This window comes from Dreissena polymorpha, chromosome 7 (genome assembly GCF_020536995.1).
Source record: "Dreissena polymorpha isolate Duluth1 chromosome 7, UMN_Dpol_1.0, whole genome shotgun sequence".
In the NCBI taxonomy this organism is placed as follows: domain Eukaryota; kingdom Metazoa; phylum Mollusca; class Bivalvia; order Myida; family Dreissenidae; genus Dreissena; species Dreissena polymorpha.
Genome location: NC_068361.1, coordinates 57,882,709 through 57,903,253, shown reverse-complemented (window position 1 = coordinate 57,903,253; position 20,545 = coordinate 57,882,709). Strand labels below are relative to the sequence as shown.

Here is a 20,545-nt window from a genome sequence, read left to right as displayed (position 1 = left end):
ACAATGCGAAATTTTGTTGTATCTTTTTATGGCCTCACTACAGCAAAATGTGGCAAATACCATCCTTTTTCATTGTCTTTTCTTTCAACCTTCTTAATAAAGCCTTTCTCTTCATATTTCCTTATAATATTACTATACTCCCGCTTCAATTCAGGAGATTTCTTCAATTTTTTCTAAGTGCCATATAGTCTTTTTAAAGCACTACTATTGTTGTCAGGTAATGTTTCTTTATCTGATTTCCATGGCAATGGAACTATGTATCTATTGTCTTTGTGTTCAATACTGTTTTCTATTTTAACCTGCACTTGCTTGTCTTCTAGTGACATTTGGTTACATTCCGTTTTACTTTCAACTTCCCAAAACTGTTTCAATGAAGTCTCCAATGTATTATTAGCATGGAACACAAACATGTTAGTGCTGGGATGATTATTCTCTCTATTTATTGGCCCAACACATGTCCATCCAAGCAGTGTCAATCTAGCCGCTGGTTCACCATCACCACCTACTATCTCTCCAAGTGACCTATGAAGGTGCGCATAGTCAAGACCTATTAGTAAATCATTCTTCTTCTTTCTACCAGTACTTGGATATGGTATGTCTTTAAGATGTGGCCACTGCTCTTTCATTATTTTCCAATTCACTGTTTGAAGTTTCCCAGTTACATTTCTTGTTGTTTGTGCTTCCATTGAAAGTTCATATTTTCTATTTAAGCTCTGGAGTTTGAACATGACATTCCTAGTGCTGAATCTATCTGATTTTACATTCATCACACTAACTTCTATGTTTTTTCTTTCACCTTGGAGTTGTAATTCACATGCAACATCTTCATTTAGATAAGACGTTGTGCTCCCGTCATCTAACAATTCATTGATGACTAATTCACGATTGCCTGCTGATACTACTACCGGAATGGTTCTCCGAGCAATATTTGATCTATGATGAGCACTATATGTCTTCGAGACATCTTCTTGTGGTACTTGGTGAAATGCTTTAACACTAACATTCAAACCATCTCTATGTAATAGTCTGTTGTGTGTCTTTGTGCAACTATTTATTTCACACTGTCCCTTTGATCTACATTCTTTCCCCATATGAATACCTTTAAGGCATTTGTAGCAAAGTCCAGCACCTTTTGCTTGTTTCCATCGTTCTTCTACATTCATAGCCTTAAATTTCATGCATTCCCATGCATTGTGATTTTCTCTGCAAATTTGACATTTAACAGATTGTTTTTCCTTGCGTCTGTTTTTAGGAAGAAGGTCTTTTAGGGTTTCATTCGCGGGTTTTCGTGGTGTTTCAAACCATAAATAGTCTCATTTGCATGGACTGCATATTCCGTCTCTTTATTCACAATCGTTCTCAATGTTTCAACAGAGTCTGGTAACGATTTGTCATAGAGTTTTCTCTTATAGCGTGTTAACATGGTTTGTGGCAGTTTCTTTAACAAACGGTGGTATAATGATCCTCCTTCAAGATCATGAAGATGGTTTACTTCCTTAAAGTTAATAACTGCAATGTCAAGTAAATCAGCAAATTTTTCAAGTTCTTAAGGCGATTCATTCTTTAACGGGTGGAAATTCTCTAACTCATCTAAGAATTGGTTTACTACTCTTTTGGTACCACCATATTTCCTGTCAAGCCTTTTCTTTGCAGCAGTATATGCCTCTTTCGAACGTCCCAGATTTTCAATAGAAGGTAGCGCCTTGCCACCTAGGTACTGACGTAATTGCAGAAGTTTGTACTGTGGGGTACTTGGCGATTCGTCAATACATGCTTGAAAAGCTATCTTCCATGCAGGGTACTTTGTCTTGTCACCAGTGAACACAGGGATCTTTACTCGTTGAAGTTGTTTCCACATATCATCGCCTAATGCGGAATCCGATTTACTACCGGCTTCATGGGTTTATTCATGAACTTGGTCAGACTTGGAGCTTGCTGTGTGGTCAGACTTGGAGCTTACTGTGTGGTTAGACTTGGAGCTTACTGCTGTAGTTATTTAAATATTTCACAATATACTTTACTTTTCATATAAAGCATTTAAACATCTATTTTCTATTGTTTCTATTGTTTCTTTAAAATATTCCCATGTATGCAGAGTCCTTCTCTATAAAACCAAAATTCAACTAAAACTGCGAATCTATCAAAGTTATTCTAACAGCTTTTTAAATGTCAAACATCTATTCAGGAAATTAATTAGCTGCAATATAAACAAAGAGCATGGTGAAATTAATTCTCTTTCAACAGAGTGATATTAATGTAAACAACAGGCATCACAATTTTGTTATTAATTTCATGGTTAAATGCTATACATTAATTTCCCTGCAGAACACTAGTATTAGGCAAATTATTTCATGTCTTATTTCAGATGTCATCGTAAAACGAAGACGACCTTCATGCGAAGAGTGCGGTGTTGCTTTATCGTGCGCATACTCTTTAAAGCGTCACATGCAGCTTCAAAGTGGATCCACCTACGTGTGCAATTTCCCAAGGCGTGGAATCCATTTGATGGTAAAAAATCACTGCAGCGTCAAACCGTTTCCCATATCGATAGTCAAACAGTTTGTAGTCAGTGTGGAAAGGTGTTCAGTACGACGTATTGGTTAAACAAGCATGAATATGAGCTTCATCTAGGCAATGCAACGAAGTATTCGTGTAAAATGTGTGCGAAGCCATGTCAGTCAACATTTAAGTACACATTCTGATGAAAAAATATACACCTGTGAAATATGTTCGAAGTCGTACAAAACCCATTGATTCTTGGAATGCACACATGCAGCCTTCCGGACCATGGAGAAGGATAGGTTACACGTGCAACATGCACCAAAACGTTTAAGACACGAAGGCTGTTGAAACAGCATATGAATAAACACGATACTCCGAAAGTGTCTTGCCACGTCTGTGGAACAAATGTTTAAATGGAAGCATGCTTTAAAACTCATATAAAGGAATGTGTTGTGGGAATATATTAAGAGTAATTACAACACCCTTTGTTGTAAAACAACAACGTTTGCCACTATACCACTCTTACTATTTTATTGTTTGAATTGTTTGTAATAAAGTTGAGTACTGTGTTGGTTTTAGTTTAATTGACGAAATTCCAATTAATTTGAGCTTTATCGTCGGTCTAATGTCTGTTGACATGTCGGTATCTTTCCCGTTCACGCCAATGTGTTTGACCAACTATCCTTAATTAGGAACAAGATATTTTGAAGGTTTAATGGCACGAAGGTTTTAATATGAAATATACTTATTATAATTATTATTATGTGATTTTGTTTTATTTCTGTGATTTTAACACAAGGACACATTGATAATACAAAAGATGTATACATTGTGTTTGAATTTCGGTTTACATATACGTACATTGTTAATATATTTGAAAATAGTTTTATTTTAATTTATGCCATTGTTTTTTATAGTATGGATTTTTGTTGATCAATAATATTTTTACAGGCACGAATAGTGTTAGTTAAGTTAAATACAAGTGACATAAACTATAATAACGTATAATATAATTTTCAAGTCGTTTAAAGTTGGCATGGAGTCCGAGTGTACTACATTTTCTTGTGATAAATACCCCCCCCCTTAACCGTCTTGATTCTCATTACAAATTGTTATGTGTTTTTATGTTTCATTATTGTTTTACATTCTTAAATAGTAACAACGTGTGTGTATACATGTTTCTAGTCAATTTACAATAATTTGAATTCATTTTGAATCATTATTAATTGTTAATAAACGTAACAGAGTAAATCTAGTAAATTGTATTATGTCTTATGATCATGGAACAGCTAATGTGTTGTGTATTATACATAGTCATGCATTCATGTAAACCACAAAGTCGCAGAACGGGTTAAACAACTTTTACTGTGCCAAACAAGTATTAGTTACTTGAAATATCGTACTGATCAATATTCTGACATCTTGGACATCTAAAGTGTGTTCATAGATATAACAATATAAGGCATACAATATACTTTCTTAATAAGGAAATACCAATACTTATGATTTTTATCAGCTCATATTGTCATGACACTGATTTTGTAATGAATACCAAATACATGTCCTAACTCGTCTTAGCATAATAAGCATTTTTCCAATTTAAGAATAAAATATAAATTGGTATGCTTCAGGTCCGCATCCGGGATTGTTCATGGTGGTTAACCAGTTAAATACACACTCTGATCCGTGCATAACGATAAATAACAATATTGCCATTTTCATGCAATACGTATAGTTGTAGTGTTATAAAATCACTTGATCTTAGCACTCGTGTTTAAACCTTTGGCATCTAGTCAACTAACAACAAAAAAAAAAATATTAATATTTCTTACATGACATTTGACAGTACCATAACAAATACATACATCCCTATTTTACAAGACAATGATTTATAAATTTAGTGCGGTTATATACAATGTTTACAATTCAGAAAAAGGGTACAAATCATATTTTAAAATAATTTCGTAATTTTATGTTCGAATACTGCTTACATGAAATGATCTCTGTTGCATTACTTATTATTTGCGTACATCGTATCATTAATTTATGATTAAAAAAAACATTGTCAATATGAATCCCTTTTAAATGTCAAAGTCACTTTAAATCATGTATTATAAAAACCACCGTGTTCGTTTTCTATCTTGAGTTCGTTTAAATCATTAGACGTAATGCCAAGTCTTAAAGAATGCAGTAGTTTTGCTTCATTAACGTTGTAGTGTTCCCGAATGGACTGAACGCTTTTCGGAACTCCGCTGCGGTTGCTGATCGTTCCCTACTTTTTTTGTACGGAGTCCTTACGTCAAACTCATGGTTTCTGAAACATTAATGTTTGTAGCATAAAGAGAAATCCGAAAACCACAATACAATTTAAATACTGTTTTATAATTCTCGCGAAGGGAGGCATACAGTTTTACACCGTCTGTCCATAATTGTGTATCTGGTCAATATCTGTGTTACTTGTGCAAAAATACCAGTTACTGAAAGTGGGTTACTGTGCTCAACAGTTATGGAAATTGGGTCAATTTTCGAATTTTGTTGCATATATAGCGATTGCCTGTTAAAAGCATCCTGGTTCGCATGCAAGGTAAACTATGATGGTTCTTGAGTCAACCGTTCCATGCAAACTGCTATGAAAACCGTATATATAGTCTAAAATGCACATACAATGAACCGTGTCAATCGTAAACAACGCTGCACTTGCGTATTAAATCTTCGAAAACTTTTTAAATATTGATAATAAATCAACAGGATTTATACCAACGTTAACTGGATATCAGTAGATCATCCTGCGCGTAAGTATAATGTCGAATACGTATGGTAAATGTACAAACCTTTCAAAAATCCCGACGAAAACATTCAAAAATAATTCGTTAACCGCCATTTTGAACAACAGTTACTATTTCTCTCACTTACGCCACGCCAGTTACTTGCGTACGATCCACCCCCTGTTCAATGCTCGTTGATACATGTACCAACACATTTATTATTATAATTATGTTGTGGTTCATTCTATGTTAGACTCACAGACTTTTCCTTTGCGCCAACTTAGATAAACGTTGAATTTCTTTTTTCATATTTGTTATCATATTAAGTGGGTTTTGTTTGAATCCAGTATAAAATGATGAGTGATTGTAAATCAATGTCATTTTTTTCCTTAATGTTTTTTGACAATGAAAAGTAAATTTTTATTGGCCGTTCAATTGACCTACGTTAAAAAGTCGAACTTCATGACCTGTGACAGTATGTAATATTAAATATGTTCAAAGAGCGAACAACTGCAGTGCCTTCAGCGCGTTGATTATCAACGTGGTCTTACAGCTCATACCCCTCGAGACGCTCTCCCCCTGATAACATAAATCTTTGAAACGATGTTTCTTAAGACAGGGCTCAGGGAGTACGATTTTATAGTAAAATGAAAAATTTTCAATGCGTCAATTTATGAACAAGACACTTTAAAGCTGTAATGCTGCACAAAAGAGCTTCTCTCTGCTGTTGCAGTGGTATATTTGTATCGTTTATACATACAAGGCTGTGGTTTTATTACAAAGCAACCTGAAAGTATTACCAGTGTCATCGGAAAATACCACTTTGTCTTCAAGTGTAGTTTCTGTTTTGACAATATATTTCCGTAATGAATCATGCATATCACGTAGTTATTACTAATGATTTGCATATAATTGTTTCATTTGATGATGGATGATATATTTCGGTTTCAAACACCATTAATTTATTACTGAACGTAATCAATGTCATCATTAACGCCGGTGTAAATCTGAATATGTCCACTTTTATTTGGATTGTTTTCATTCGCGGTATAGGTAATAATCTTTTGTTTACCTTTTTCCCTCGCCATTAAACTGTCATCGCCTTTTACTTGTCTTTTTTTATTGAATGCCAGTTGTCACCATGCCCGGTATTCAGAATGATTGCACGGAATCTTAAATATTAATTGCAATGCTTATTTATATTTGTATATCGATTGATTAACTGAAATGGTTTTAGCCAAAAGTCAAGATTATATATAAATGATTGTTTAACATGCTGTGTTACATTATCATTATATAGATGGTTATTGTTTTGAATTAAAATCAATATTGTGTTACAAAACTTTCAATCGCGCTAGTAAATAAAGGTTTTAAACATCTTTTTATCTTTGTACATGCCTTACATATAATTTGTCTGAACCCGAACTTAACAGTATAACACCTGACCTCATAAAGACCGCCAGGAATAATTCGACAAAAAAAACACAGCTTCTTTCATCACGAATTTATTCTTCAGAAAAAGTTCGATCTTAGAAAGTTATTATTTCAAACATACATAAAACAACATTAAAGTCTTTAAACTTATTTAATTTCCAATTGGTACATGTTATCCTAGGTCTTACATACACCTCTGCTTTTATTAACGAAAACCGTTATGCTGCAGCCATCAGGCTGGAGCGGAAATAGCATTAGTTAACATGTACCGAATCAATCTAGATGAATAATTATGACAGAAAGAAGCTAGAATAAGAGCCTTTTTACACATGTACTCTATCAGTGTAAAATGACATGAGAAGAAGAGTTTGTTTAAATTACTAAAGATCTTTTATTTGGTTTGAACTTTGCTATAGTTCCTTCCAACAAATCGTCGTTCATGATTGCAATTTTTTTTTTCTTACGTAACCAAAATATAACCTGCAAGATATTATATAATTGTTTTATTTGAATATTCTAATATATCCTGTTCCAGACAGTATGTGACTAATTTATATTTATTCTGCTAAAATGTAAAACATTGAAGCGAAAAGAAAAAACTCCTTCAATAGTCTCTTTATGACTCATAACGATAAGATACACAATCATGTTAAAATGAAAATTCAATTGAACATTGCCATTTTCTGTCTAGATCTTGCGATCGTACCATATACTTTTTAATTTCTCTTAAAATACAATCTCAAATTCTAAAATACATTTCTCAAATGCTCAAATACTCTTACTACCACCACTGCCCGCCGAGGCCACCGCCGTCAACTGCCAACGAAGTGGCATCGACATCGCCGCCACCACCACCGCTATCACCACTGCCACCACAGCAGACACCACCACCAACAAAAAAACAGCAGACACCACCACCAACAACACCATCTCTACCTCCGCCGCTACTTCTACTTTTAATATTTCTACTGCTACAACTACTTCTACTTTTTCTACTTCTGACAATATATGGCTGTTTTCTTAGATAAACATTTATATTTAATTTACAAACGTTGTAAAGGGCAGATATTTTTTTTCCTCGTATTGGGAACAAATATTTCTTCTTCTTAATTGTCTGATGTGAATTTTTTAGTGTTGACAAGCACGCAACCAGCAATATCCCCAGAAGGTTCCGTCGTTGTTAAAGAAAGGTCGAACCTCACATTGACCTGTTCCTATAAAGGAAAGCCCGTAGACAAAGACACAATTTGTGTATGGAGTGAGATACCAATTGGGAAAAACCATCGCATAACGAGACTTCAATTGACGAAACCTCGTGGATCAATATGCACGGAGTTTGTTCACTACAAAAAACTGTATGGGTACCAATGCTCTGAGAATAACGTTTTCACCATCACTCTCTACAATGTGAGTAGGGAAAACAATGGAACACAGTGGATCTGTGAAATGATGTTTGTTGGAGAAGCCGCGGCGCAAAGTAACATCGTTACATTGCTTGTTAAAGGTAAAATTACATGTTTTGAATAAAATGTGCGCGGAAAACACATCAGAGCACTTAAATTGAAATAATGCTTACAGAACATTACTCTTATTTTCTTTATCACAATTAATATTTCAGCTACCGCAAAATGATGATTAAGACATTCAATAGATAAGCTTAAACAGCAAAACATATTTGTTAACAATTTTTAATCGTTATTAATTTTCTATTCTTAATGCCTTGAATTTCAAGTCACTTGTTTTAGTATGTGTTTAATATAGGCAGGTGTGGTTGCATATTTTAAATGCATTTACGTGTAACGCATTTATAAGCAAGACAAAACCAACAGTAACCAAACGCTTACCGGTTTAACAGTTATCATTCATTTAACCAGCATGTTAAAATTGTCAATTTGGAAACTTAACGAACATTTAAATGAATAAAACGCTTATTACTTGACTCTTAAAGTCCTTAGCTGTCATACGAATTAAGCGTAAATTTCAATAAGAAGAAAAGGCGGTAAAACTGACATGCAGTTAACTTTCATAGAAATGCTGAACATCTTAACTAGTGTACATCACGACAACTTGAACCAATTATGAATTGTTAAAACGACAATATACCACATAAGTTGAATATATTCTTAATTGAATGGTTTGTTCTCTATACCTATACATATTTGAGAGTAAGAGCATCATACAGAATGTGAATAATCCTACACAATGATGTCAAAGTCTAGCAACCACGTAAATGATTGCGGCTATGTTGCCGTAGTTTAAACGTATTTTCATTAAAAGATCATCCAGATAATACACATGTTTAAGTGATAACTGTCTTGCCAAAAGTGTTGCCGATCTGACACGATAGTAAAGAGTTATCAGCTTCTTTAGGTACAACAAGTACGCCGTAATTATCTCATCAGTAGCAGAGTACGCAATGTTTTATTAATTACTTTTACTTGCCAAACAAACTTAAAACTGAATTGTTGTTTACGTCATTGCTTTTTCTTAAAACTTTTAATTATGTATGTTGTTCCCTTTATAAATAAAAACAAGTAAGGTACTTGAACAACGTATTTAGGCATCGTCTTTGTATTGTTGTTATGAAACAGAGGGGGTTATCAGGTGACAGTCAAGATGGCGACGTTCATGCTGAGGCAGGTAATTTTCGCCGTGTTGTACCCTTTTTTACTTGTATTTATTGTTGAAATGCCGCTCACTTTCCAGCCATATCAGCAAGAAAGATGCTAGCGTTTATTTCGTGTTGATATTCGCTCTTTATCTCGAGTTAACTCGCTGCGATATTTCTTAACGGGATGACCAAATTAAAGCACCGATAAGACAATTTTCGGGAGGTAAAGTCGAGATATCAAGCGAATTTTAATACGAAATAAGCGAAAATCACATGTTTACTGATATAGCAGGAAAGTTAGCGTCATTTTATAATTAAACAAAAGAAACAAAGGGTATACAACGGCAAAAAATAACTGGCTCGGCGTGGACGTCGCCATCTTGACCATATAAGTGATTACCCCCTCTGTAAAAACGCATTTCCAATTGCGTTCCAAAAAACAGCGTGTACATATTATTTATGTATTTACTTTATGAGTTGAAGAACAACTATAGAAGATACAATTTAATTACAGACACAGCAATGAACAGAATAAATTTACCAGACTCGAATATCAACTCATCGAAGGCGTTTTACACCACAAAAGACTTTTCGATCTCCCCCGCGTTAAACGAAAGTGTAACAATTACATCGGTTTCAAACACATCGTCTGATACAACTACTGAACAGAGTGAGGTCGACTCTGATACACCTGGTGGTAACATTTTTTTATTCTTTTATTGTTATTACATACTCTTAGTAATATAAATGCGCTAAGCTATTTGTATTTTACAAAAACGTGGTATCATCGTGGCATAAACCTGATTTTACATCGAAAGTGTCCGTTACACATATGCTAAACAATTTAAGTATCAATATTGGGTTGTTTTATTATAAAACTATACAATTGATTCTGTTTTATTTGTTGTTGGTATGCATTCTTACACAAACAGAACAAAAAACAAACAAACATATACACATGCATTGTATATGTCTTAAAAACAGTTTGTTTCATGTTAACACATTCAGTGATGTTTGTTTAACATCACATAAATCATTATAAATGTTTGGTTGTAATGATAATGACAGGGATTATTGTGTAACATTATTATTTCAGTGTCACATCGAGATATCAGTCGCTTGGAAACGTACATTATTATCGGTATAGCAGCCTGTTCCATTGTGTGCATCATCATCGGCATTGGAGCAACGTACATCGTTGTTCGATTGAAAGCAAGTAAGAACATGCACACATTTCCGATTCAATTTATTTTCCAAAATTGCAATGGTCATTGTCATTGCACATAACATCTTATTTAAAAATACATATTCGGTAAGATATACTCGGCCATGTGCGTAGCGTTTTATGACCTAATACGTACCAGCAGCCTTTAAATATTTATGTTTTACATTGAAAACGTCTCATGTTTTATACAACGTTTACACAACGACTACACATCTTTTGAGCTATACTTTATTGTGCGACTTCATATGACAGGTAGGAGACCCAGAAGGCATGTATCCAACACCAACATTGAATCAGGTATGTTTGAGGCGTAGAAAGGTCACGTGTCTGGTGTATTGGATTTTGTCATAGCATCAACAGCATGATACATGATTATTTTTTAATAAATTGCATTTTTTAATTAATCGATGACATTTAAGATTGAACAAAAATTGATATAAAGTATACGGGTACAGTTTAACAATGACCTTTTTTAATTAAAACTAACATCAATTTTCTTTATGTTTAACTTTCACAGATATCAATACAGTTGAAGGACAAAACCAGCTTCGAAGGTAGGCCGTTGTAGGCACATTTTGGCATATATAGTTTCCTCATAATTAAAATAATGTTAAGTAATTGGTGCGCTGTGACTTTAAAATTTTATTTTAATAAAATGTTATTTAATTGATACAAAAAATTGATACGTTCAGAAGTCGAATACGTATTACTTGCATTAATATTTATTTTACTTTAATTTCAATAATTAACTTAATTAGCTATTATGCACATGTGCAAGTATGTAAATGCGTTAACTAATGATGCATTCAACGATAGCAGACATGTATATAATGATGAGGAATGTGTCATTCGAATAAATAACATGCATTATGTGCGTTACAGCTCGTAACAATACTCGACATGTGGTGTTTTAAATAATTCAACTTATTTAAGTGCTCTCATGCACAAGCTAGCCTCATATATCAATATACATCATTATACACCTGTTCAAAATGTGAACATCAACTTGTTGTATATTAATGTAAATGTGATTACTTCATTTACATTCAACGCCAATTAATTTACATGCAGTCGGTTTATTTTATTTCGAGCACAGTTGTGAAGACGGTTTCATTTCGCTCTTGGACTTTTGCATAAGACCGAGTATGTCTTATATGTCCTATGTACATATATTTTTGCAGTTCCTTCACCTAGATATGAGCAGTTGCAGCTAAGGGGCGAAGCTTTGTACATGAGTCTCATAGCCAACAACTAATTCTTCATAAGACCAGGATCAAATTCAGGGAGTAATAATTCAACTAAATCTATGTTATTGAAACCTTTAGGACATCTTATAAAAGTGTTATCATAACATGAATATGATATTTATTACATATCTTTTTGTTTGTATAACGGATGTATAATTTTAATCTTCACACACTTCGATTGCGTATTTCGATTATTTGTTAATACCACAAGGTATATTATTGAAATTAATTTTAGTTTGCTATTGCATTCACAATTTAAAAGCAAACTTTGATGTTCAACTCCCTTCTGCGTTCATTACAGAGCACGTGTTAACAACTAACATACTGTAACCTTATTATGTGTATCAGTACTTATTACCTATAGATAGTACGACTCATTATACCTTTCTTAGTAGTCACTGGCTTGGCGACAAAGTTGTCAAAGTCATACGACAGTACAAAACCTGAAATGGTTTATATTGACCATATCAAGCTTGAGTTTCACTTTGATTCTATTAACCAGTATGAATGTTTTGTATAAATGCGTAACATATTATGTTTTCATGTTGCATTGAAAGAAACATTCTATCTCGGGAGAATTATATGCATGACTAAATTCAGTATAAATATGTCCATATAAATTTCCCTACCGCATTATATATAATGATTCATGTAGTGTTTGTCTCTATAAATGAAAATTGTGCCCATTGTTCGTTTGCGAGCTTATTTACATGTGTTTTTAAGTTAAATTGCTGTTTGTATGAAACCTTTGAATGAGCACCATGCATTTTTTTTTCTTTGAAGAACGTGATTAATCCGAAATGTTTATGTTATCGGTATGCACCATACAGGTGCGAAGCAGCTCGAAGTCGGTCCATTGCATTATTGCCGTCATGAATCTGGTAACCGAAAGGACTGTAATGCGATTGCAGCTATCTTCGCCGTGAAAATGACCTAAATCTCAAGACTGTCTTGAATTTTGCAAAAGGGCCGTTTTACCTTCGAGCCAAAATTTCCCCAGAAAAGTTTTCAAAGCTGCGGGGCAGATGCAAATTTGAAGAATCGGCTTCCGTTGCTGCACAACAGATGCAGACTCCATTGCTGAGATATTAAAGAGTTCCTTCATCTATACAATCTATTAACATTCTGTGAAATTTGACAGTGCAGCTACAGTTGACAGTTTCTTATTTTCAATGTTTAATCCATTAATATGTTTGTTTATATTTGTCAATAAATAAAATAAATGTTTTTAAAACGTATCGGTTTATTTTTTTATATTTCAGTGGCTCCATATAATTGGGATCCGAAAGACAAGGCCAGTGCCGTTACCGTCGTTAATAACGGAATTTCTGTTCGCCGCGCTGCAAAGGAATATAATGTTCCCAAATCGTCTTTGTCTGACAGGGCTTTTCATCAGGAAATTGGGAAGAGGCCAGGGGCCTTTCAAAATGGGAATTCCATGCGCGATAACTGCTCATTTTGGGATTACCGTGTTTTTTAAAGTTTTTGAAACAGGGTCTTTTCATTGTGCAGAAGTATTAAAAGACACATTGTGGTGCATTCTTAAAAATATTAGAGCTCATTGCTTTCAATATGGGAGATGCCCAATATGTCTAAGTAAAAAACAATTTTTTTTACTATTTGGGAAATTCCTCGATTAGGGAAGGGGCCGAATTTCGGCCCCTGTTATATAACGATGAAAAGCCCTGTACAGTCTGATAGCGTGACTGGCAAGGTAAAGCACGGCGCTACCTGGGGTAAAAAGTCCAAAATGTCCTCAACTGATGAAAAGGCTCTTATTGAGATCGCCACTATACAAGCAGCCAGGGGTCTTGGGTTTACTAACGGTAACATTTTGCGGTACGTGGGGATTTTTGCCGATCAGAAAGGCGCATCGTTTAAGCGTGACAGGCGTTCGGATATGTGGTGGAGAAAGCTAAAAGCTCGGAACCCAGAGTTCTCCTTGCAAAGCCCTGAGGCACCTGCAGCAAACAGGCACACGGCCATGACATGTAATGCACCAAAAGGAAAAAAGTCGCGTACACACGTTTGAGTGTGTTTTTTTTACTGGATTACGCATAAATACGAATTAGAAATTATGCTGTACATTGTATTTGTCTTTAGCTTGAAAACACAAATCTGCAATCATCAACTTGTTTTCATTACCTGATGGGCTTCATAGAGATTTATATCCACAGATGCAAACATAAGTTGTACATTTAGCAAGGCATTCGTAACTACATGTACATAGTTACCCAATATTAACCTGATACTCATGAATAGTGTGAAAATAAATTTAGCAAACCCTCGCTGGTCTAGTATGGCGACCACCAATCGAACTTGTATGCATAAGGAGCAGAGATCGAACCCAGGTCGCCGAGCTTAGAAGCGGGTGTAGCAACCACTGGTCGATAACTTAAGTATATAAGTAATTTTGCATATTATATTAGATTAATTCATTTCAATATAGACCAAACATTGAAAAGCAATAATATAACAACTTTTTATTTGCATTATTGACTTAAAATAGTATTAAACTATATAATAGATGGTCATTTAATGATTTACAATGACATCTCTCACTGTCCAACTCAATATCATAACTGTCCGAATCACAATCGAACTGGAGTAGCTGTATACACATATTGGCAAAATGTAAACCGTTTTGCCTGCAAAAACAGTTGAAATGCGTAGCGGGAATAATATGCTGGGTACCAGTAAGGAGAAACAGTCCTGACGGTTCTAGATATAGCTCATATCGTTGGAAACTGAAAACACTGTCCGACTCACGATCACTTTACCCTTTTGTTTTTGTGTTCCTCCTCAGAAGTCATTGAGTAGAGGTCATCTTCAATGTTCCTTTTAGGATCATGCATAATGTACCTGTTTTAATATCTGTTAATTCAGTAAATATAGGAATTACCTGGCTGCACCTTGATGTATACCTAATATCGAATAAGTCCTTGTTTGTTCTCTCCCATAATTAAGTTCTTTCTTAGTAAAGCAGGTGGGAGTGTAGTGTTTTACCAAAACGACCAAGACCGTTTTGTCTTGACCTACTTTTGGGATCAGTGCGCAGATAAGTTGTTCCTATTCTCCATACTCGGATCCGATGGAATTCGAACTCAGGACTGTACAAATAGAACAATTCAATTTACGACACTACAGTGCCTTTATCAAAAGTACCCTTATATGAGCAGCGGTCTGAGAAAACTGGGCTTGATGCATGTGCATAACGTTTCATCCCAGATTAGCTTGTGCTAATCAGGCTAATCAGGGACGACACTTTCCGCTTTTATGACATTTTTCGTTTAAATGAAGTATCTTCTGAGCAAATATCAAATTAAGGCGGAAGTTGCCATCCCTGATTAGCCTGTGCGGACAGGCTAATCTGGGACGACACTTTACGCACATGCAATAAGCCCTGTATTCTCAAGAACGCGACTCACTTTATACTTTGTGAACACTGTTCCATATTGATATTACAGCTACAATCTTTACTAGCGCCCGATGATAGTCTCCCATCGACAAGATTTTTTTCTTATAATAAAACTCTGAAACAGCGTTTATACAAATGAAGCCAATGTGTTGGGCAAACACTTAATAAATACGTGTACTTAGTTAAAGCTTGTCAGTGGATCTTTTAAAACACTGGTTCGTAAAGGCGTGTGAATAGTCGCAGATCCGAAACACTGGTTCGTAAAGGCGTGTGAATAGTCTCAGATCCGAAACAAGGATGAAACTTTCTGATGTTATGGTGTTTTTTCGTTTAATGAGAGTCTCTGGTACTAGGATGACAATGCATATGCAATAAGCCCTGTTTTCCCAAAATGAAGCTTAAATTATCTTTTATATTAATGATTTGGAAAAAAAATGAAAACAACCCTATTCAAATTAATAAAGAGTGTGTCTTAAAGCGTAGGTCGAGATGTGTTTTTTTTCCAAATCATTAATAGAAAAGATAATTTAAGCCTCCTACACAAATTCAATTTAAAAGCAATAACTCTAACAAAAATTAAAGTCAAACTTTTGCGCATAGAGACCCCCAAAACCATACCTTTTCTTAAAGAGCATTCCATGCCGCAATGATTTTGACAATCAAAAAGGGGGGTCATGCGTTATGCAAGAAAGAACACGATGCGAATCAGCGGTCACTGTTTTACAGCAATCAATTTACCGGGTTCGTTCCAGTGGATGAGGGTTTCCCGCCATCTGTCAAAGTATCATGTAGTCTCCAACATTCAAGCAAATGAGTGAATTTCTGTTAAACATCAATGCTTTCCCTACCACATGCACACAGAAACATTCTAAAATAAAGTCATGGCAAGTGACCACACAGAGAATTGTGTCTCCTTATAAATAATGTTTAGGTTTTTAAAGAGTATAGCATTGCACTCCAAAAAGATTTAGTATATTGTAACCTAAAGGAGAAACCCGAAATACTGTCATAGCAAGCTCTTCGTCCGCCGTCTGCGTCGTGCTAAAACCTTGACTTGATTTGTCTCTAAAATCAAAGTGCTTCCACCTACAACTTTGAAACTTCATATGTAGATGCACTTTTATGAGTTCTACACGCCACATCCATATTTGAGTCACTAGGTCAAAGGTCAAGGTCACTTGTGACCTCTAAAAAATGCTTACAAGCTTGCATTTATTAAAAAATGCACCCGCAGCCGAGCGTTGGCACCCGTTATGCGGTGCTCTTGTTTCTTTTTCGATCTGACTTCAAATGAATTATATGACTATTTTTCTGTAGGGAAGGTTGCAACATCACTTGTCACTTCAAACGCCGTTTATGGTAAACTAATCTAAAATTGACATTAAACTATAAGAAGATTTATTTGTTAACTTTATTGATACCATGTTCTTTTCCCTTCTTTACCGCCGCAAAATGGCCCTTTCCTCTCGGACTTATTTTCCGCTCAGCAGGTAAATTTTCCCCTAGATTTCATATTCTTCCCCCCCCCCAATTTTTGTTAACCTTCAAATGTATAGTTAAAATGATCAAGTGATTAATTTGAGAAAATTGTGAAATAAGGCTTGTTTACGCAATAAAGTCCACAGTTTTCATCCAATCATTTCCCGACTTGCACAGTGTCTTTATCTGAATGATGAGTCAAACCCTATTGAAAATGAGCAATATCGGAGTTATAAGTCCAGAATTATCTCCCCTTGAATTTGAGAAAAAAATGAAAATCTTAAACATTTTGCCATAACTTTTGAAATATTGAAGATAGCAACTTTATATTTGGCATGCATGTGTATCTCATGGCGCTGCACATTTTGAGTGGTGAAAGGTCAAGGTCATCCTTCAAGGTCAAAAGTAAAAAAAATCAAAGCGGCGCAGAAGGGGGCATAGTGATTCCGACAAACACATTTCTTGTTTGTTTACATATACAGTACTATCCTTTTGAAACTTCAAAGGATGTTTTATATCATCAAGGGCCAGAACTGCCATTGAGAGTGAAGAAAATTTGTCCAACTCATTGTTAAAAAAACCCAGCATGTTTAATCTTGGCATTATCAAGGTTATATTTTCATATGGGTCAATTGGGGTCAGACATTATGGCACCGGGACAAGTCTTGACAATTGGTGTTCCTTAAACTCATGTGAGCCCTATGATCTGGGCCATCATGGCCCATGTGTTAAAGATCATGAATATGTCTCCTAGTGACCAACCAACTATAGGGTGTTTTATGGAATGTGCAGTATATTTATATAAAGTCTGTATTAGTTTTAGTTTTAACCCATTAATTTTAACTTTATTGCATTGAAAGTACTTATTGACTTATTTGCAATGCTCTAGAGTCCGTTTCCTGGGCCTATAACAGTAACTTGGTGTCTTTTGGAGAGATCGTAAGAACGCTCACACAGAATTATGTTCTAATAAAACGATTTTACTGTTTAGCTCACCTGATTGCTCAGGTGAGCTTTTGTGACCGGTCTTTGTCCGTCGTATGTCCGTCCTATGTCCGTCCGTCCGTTAACATTTGCTGGTAAACACTCTAGAGGCCACATTTTGTCCCATCTTCATGAAACTTAGTCAGAAGCTTTGTCCCAATGAAATCTCGGCCGAGTTCGAAATTGGGTTGTGCCTGGTCGAAAAATAGGTCACTAGGTCAAAAAAAGAGAAAAGCCTTTTAAACACTGTAGAAGACACATTTCATGCCCAATCTTCATGTAACTTTGTCAAAATGTTTGTCTTAATGATATCTTGGTTGAGTTCAAAAGTGGTTCCGATCCGTTGAAAAACATGGCCGCCAGTGGGCGGGGCAGTTTTCCTTATTTGGCTATAGAGAAACTTTGTAAACACTCTAGAAGTCATAATTGTTGCCCAATCATCATGAAAGTTGGTCAAAACATTGGTTCAATTGATGCCTCGGACGAGTTCCAAAATGGTGGAGATCGGTGAAAAAACATGGCCGCCAGTGGGCGGGGCATTTTTCTCAATATGTGTATACTCGCAGTTTTTCCTATTTTGGCTATATAGAAACCACGTTAACACTCTAGAAGTCACAATTTTTGCCCAATCATCATACAAGTTAGTCAAAACATTGGTTTTATTGATATCTCGGACGAGTTTGAAAATGGTCGGGATCGGTGAAAAAACATCGCGCCAGTGGTCGGGGCATTTTTCTTTATATGTATATAGTGAAAATATGTGAACACAGTAGAAGTCACATTTTTGGCCCAATTTTCATGAAATTTGCTCTGAACATTTGTTTTCTTGATACGAGAGTTTAGTTCAAAAATGGTTCCGGTCAGTTGTATAGCATGGCTGCTGGGAGCGGGGCAGTTTTCTCATTATGCCCCCCCCCCTTTCGAAGAAGAGGGGGTATATTGTTTTGCTCATGTTGGTCCGTCCGTCCACCAGATGGTTTCCGGATGATAACTTGAGAGCGCTTATGCCAAAAATCATGAAACTTCATAGGTACATTGATCATGACTCGCAGATGACTCTTATTGATTTTCAAGTCACTAGGTCAAAGGTCAAGGTCACGATGACCCGAAATAGTAAAATGGTTTCCGGATGATAACTAAAGAACACTTATGCCTAGGATCATGAAACTTCATAGAAACATTGATCATGATTCGCAGATGACCCCTATTGATTTTTAGGTCACTAGATCAAAGGTCAAGGTCATGGTGACCCAAAGCAGTAAAATGGTTTCCGGTTGATAACTCAAGAACGCTTATGCCTAAGATCATGAAACTTCATAGGTACATTGATCATAACTCGTCGATTACCCCTATTGATTTTCAGGTCACTAGGTCAAAGGTAAAGGTCACGATCACCCGAAATAGTAAAATGGTTTCCGGATGAAAACTCAAGAATGCTTAGGCCTAGGATCATGAAACTTCATAGGTACATTGATCATGACTCATAGATGACCCCTATTGATTTTCAGGTCACTAGGTCGAAGGTCAAGGTCACGGTGACCCGAAATATTAAAATGGTTTCCAGATGATAACTCAAGAATTCACTCGTGAGTATAGAAAATATATATAAATTTATTTATAGTAATCTAAAAATAGAAAAAGGAGTTCCTAAATTTGTTCGTTTCACCGGTGAAATTAACACTTCTTTTCACTGCTGTTTTTTCACTGCAGAAATGTCATATTTTATCATTAGGTATGAAATAAAAGTAAATATTATGGTTCAAAACGATGCAACTTGTGACATTCTGAAATAGATTTGTTTCAGGATCATTAAGCTTATGGATGGGATAACGAGACGCACAAGCAATTATTTCGACATCAAACCGTGCATTTTGCAGCAAGAGACGTTGAATGTTTGATTTATGGAGTTAAAAAGAAATCGACGTGGTATTAAAATGAATGGGTTGTTTACCACAAATAGTATGATATTGGTCATGAAATGACGCGAATTTTTGCAATCCCATATTACAATCGATCTTGACAATTTATTCAATGTTGCTTTGAAATACATAATTGAACATTTCCCTGGCAATTACAAAAAGTTGTCATGAATGCTCTAGTATATTAGGAATAAAGGAGTTGTATGATCAAATTTGCGGAACTTCAATTTTATGAAAGTAAGTAACAGACCAACAAAACATTTTTTTCACAAACACCAAAACGATGTAGATCTATATGAATATAACTTTTATGTATGAATTAGATACTTGAGACTAGGTTCAAGGTCAAGGTCACAGTCACCTGTAATAGTAAAATGGTTTTTGGATAATAACTCAAGAACACTTATGCCTAGGTTCATGAAACTTTATAGGTATATTGTTTATGACTCGCAGATGACCCCTATTGATTATCAGGTCACTAGGTCAATAGTCAAGGTCACAGTGCCAAAAAACGTATTCACACAATGGCTATCAAGGTCACGGTGACTCAACTTAGAAAAATGGTTCAAAAGTAATTTCAAGAAAATGATTCTTTAAATATTCTGTAAACCTGTAATCAATTTTTTTAATCCTAATAATACTGAAAGGCTTTTTTTCTCTGGAAAATATATTTCATGAAAACATTTGAAGCCCGAGCCTTAAAGACTGCCTTCAAAAGAATTTGCCATGCCTTGGGAAACCCAGGCTTTATGCATGTATGTAAAGGGTATAGGGCCACCATGCAATCGACACAGGCAAATCAGGGAAGACACTTTCTGCCTTTACTCAGGGATTTTATAATAATAGTAATAATAATCTTTAATTAAAGAAGATAGACTTGTTAAGAAATACATCAGATGAAATTACATAATATGCAATTTATATAATATATTTCTTAATTTCAATAAAGTCTTCTAACATA

General features: G+C 35.1%; 1 protein-coding gene across 1 annotated transcript; it reads left to right on the top strand.

Moving 5' to 3' along the window:
* The first annotated feature begins 6,163 nt into the window (after positions 1-6,163).
* LOC127839732 (uncharacterized) lies at positions 6,164-11,792 on the top strand. The gene is made up of 7 exons (XM_052368118.1): positions 6,164-6,320; positions 7,834-8,205; positions 9,827-10,009; positions 10,409-10,528; positions 10,790-10,834; positions 11,055-11,091; positions 11,732-11,792. The coding sequence occupies exons 1-7, from the start codon at positions 6,281-6,283 to the stop codon at positions 11,790-11,792; spliced, it is 858 nt and encodes a 285-aa protein (XP_052224078.1). The 5' UTR covers positions 6,164-6,280.
* Positions 11,793-20,545: the final 8,753 nt, after the last annotated feature.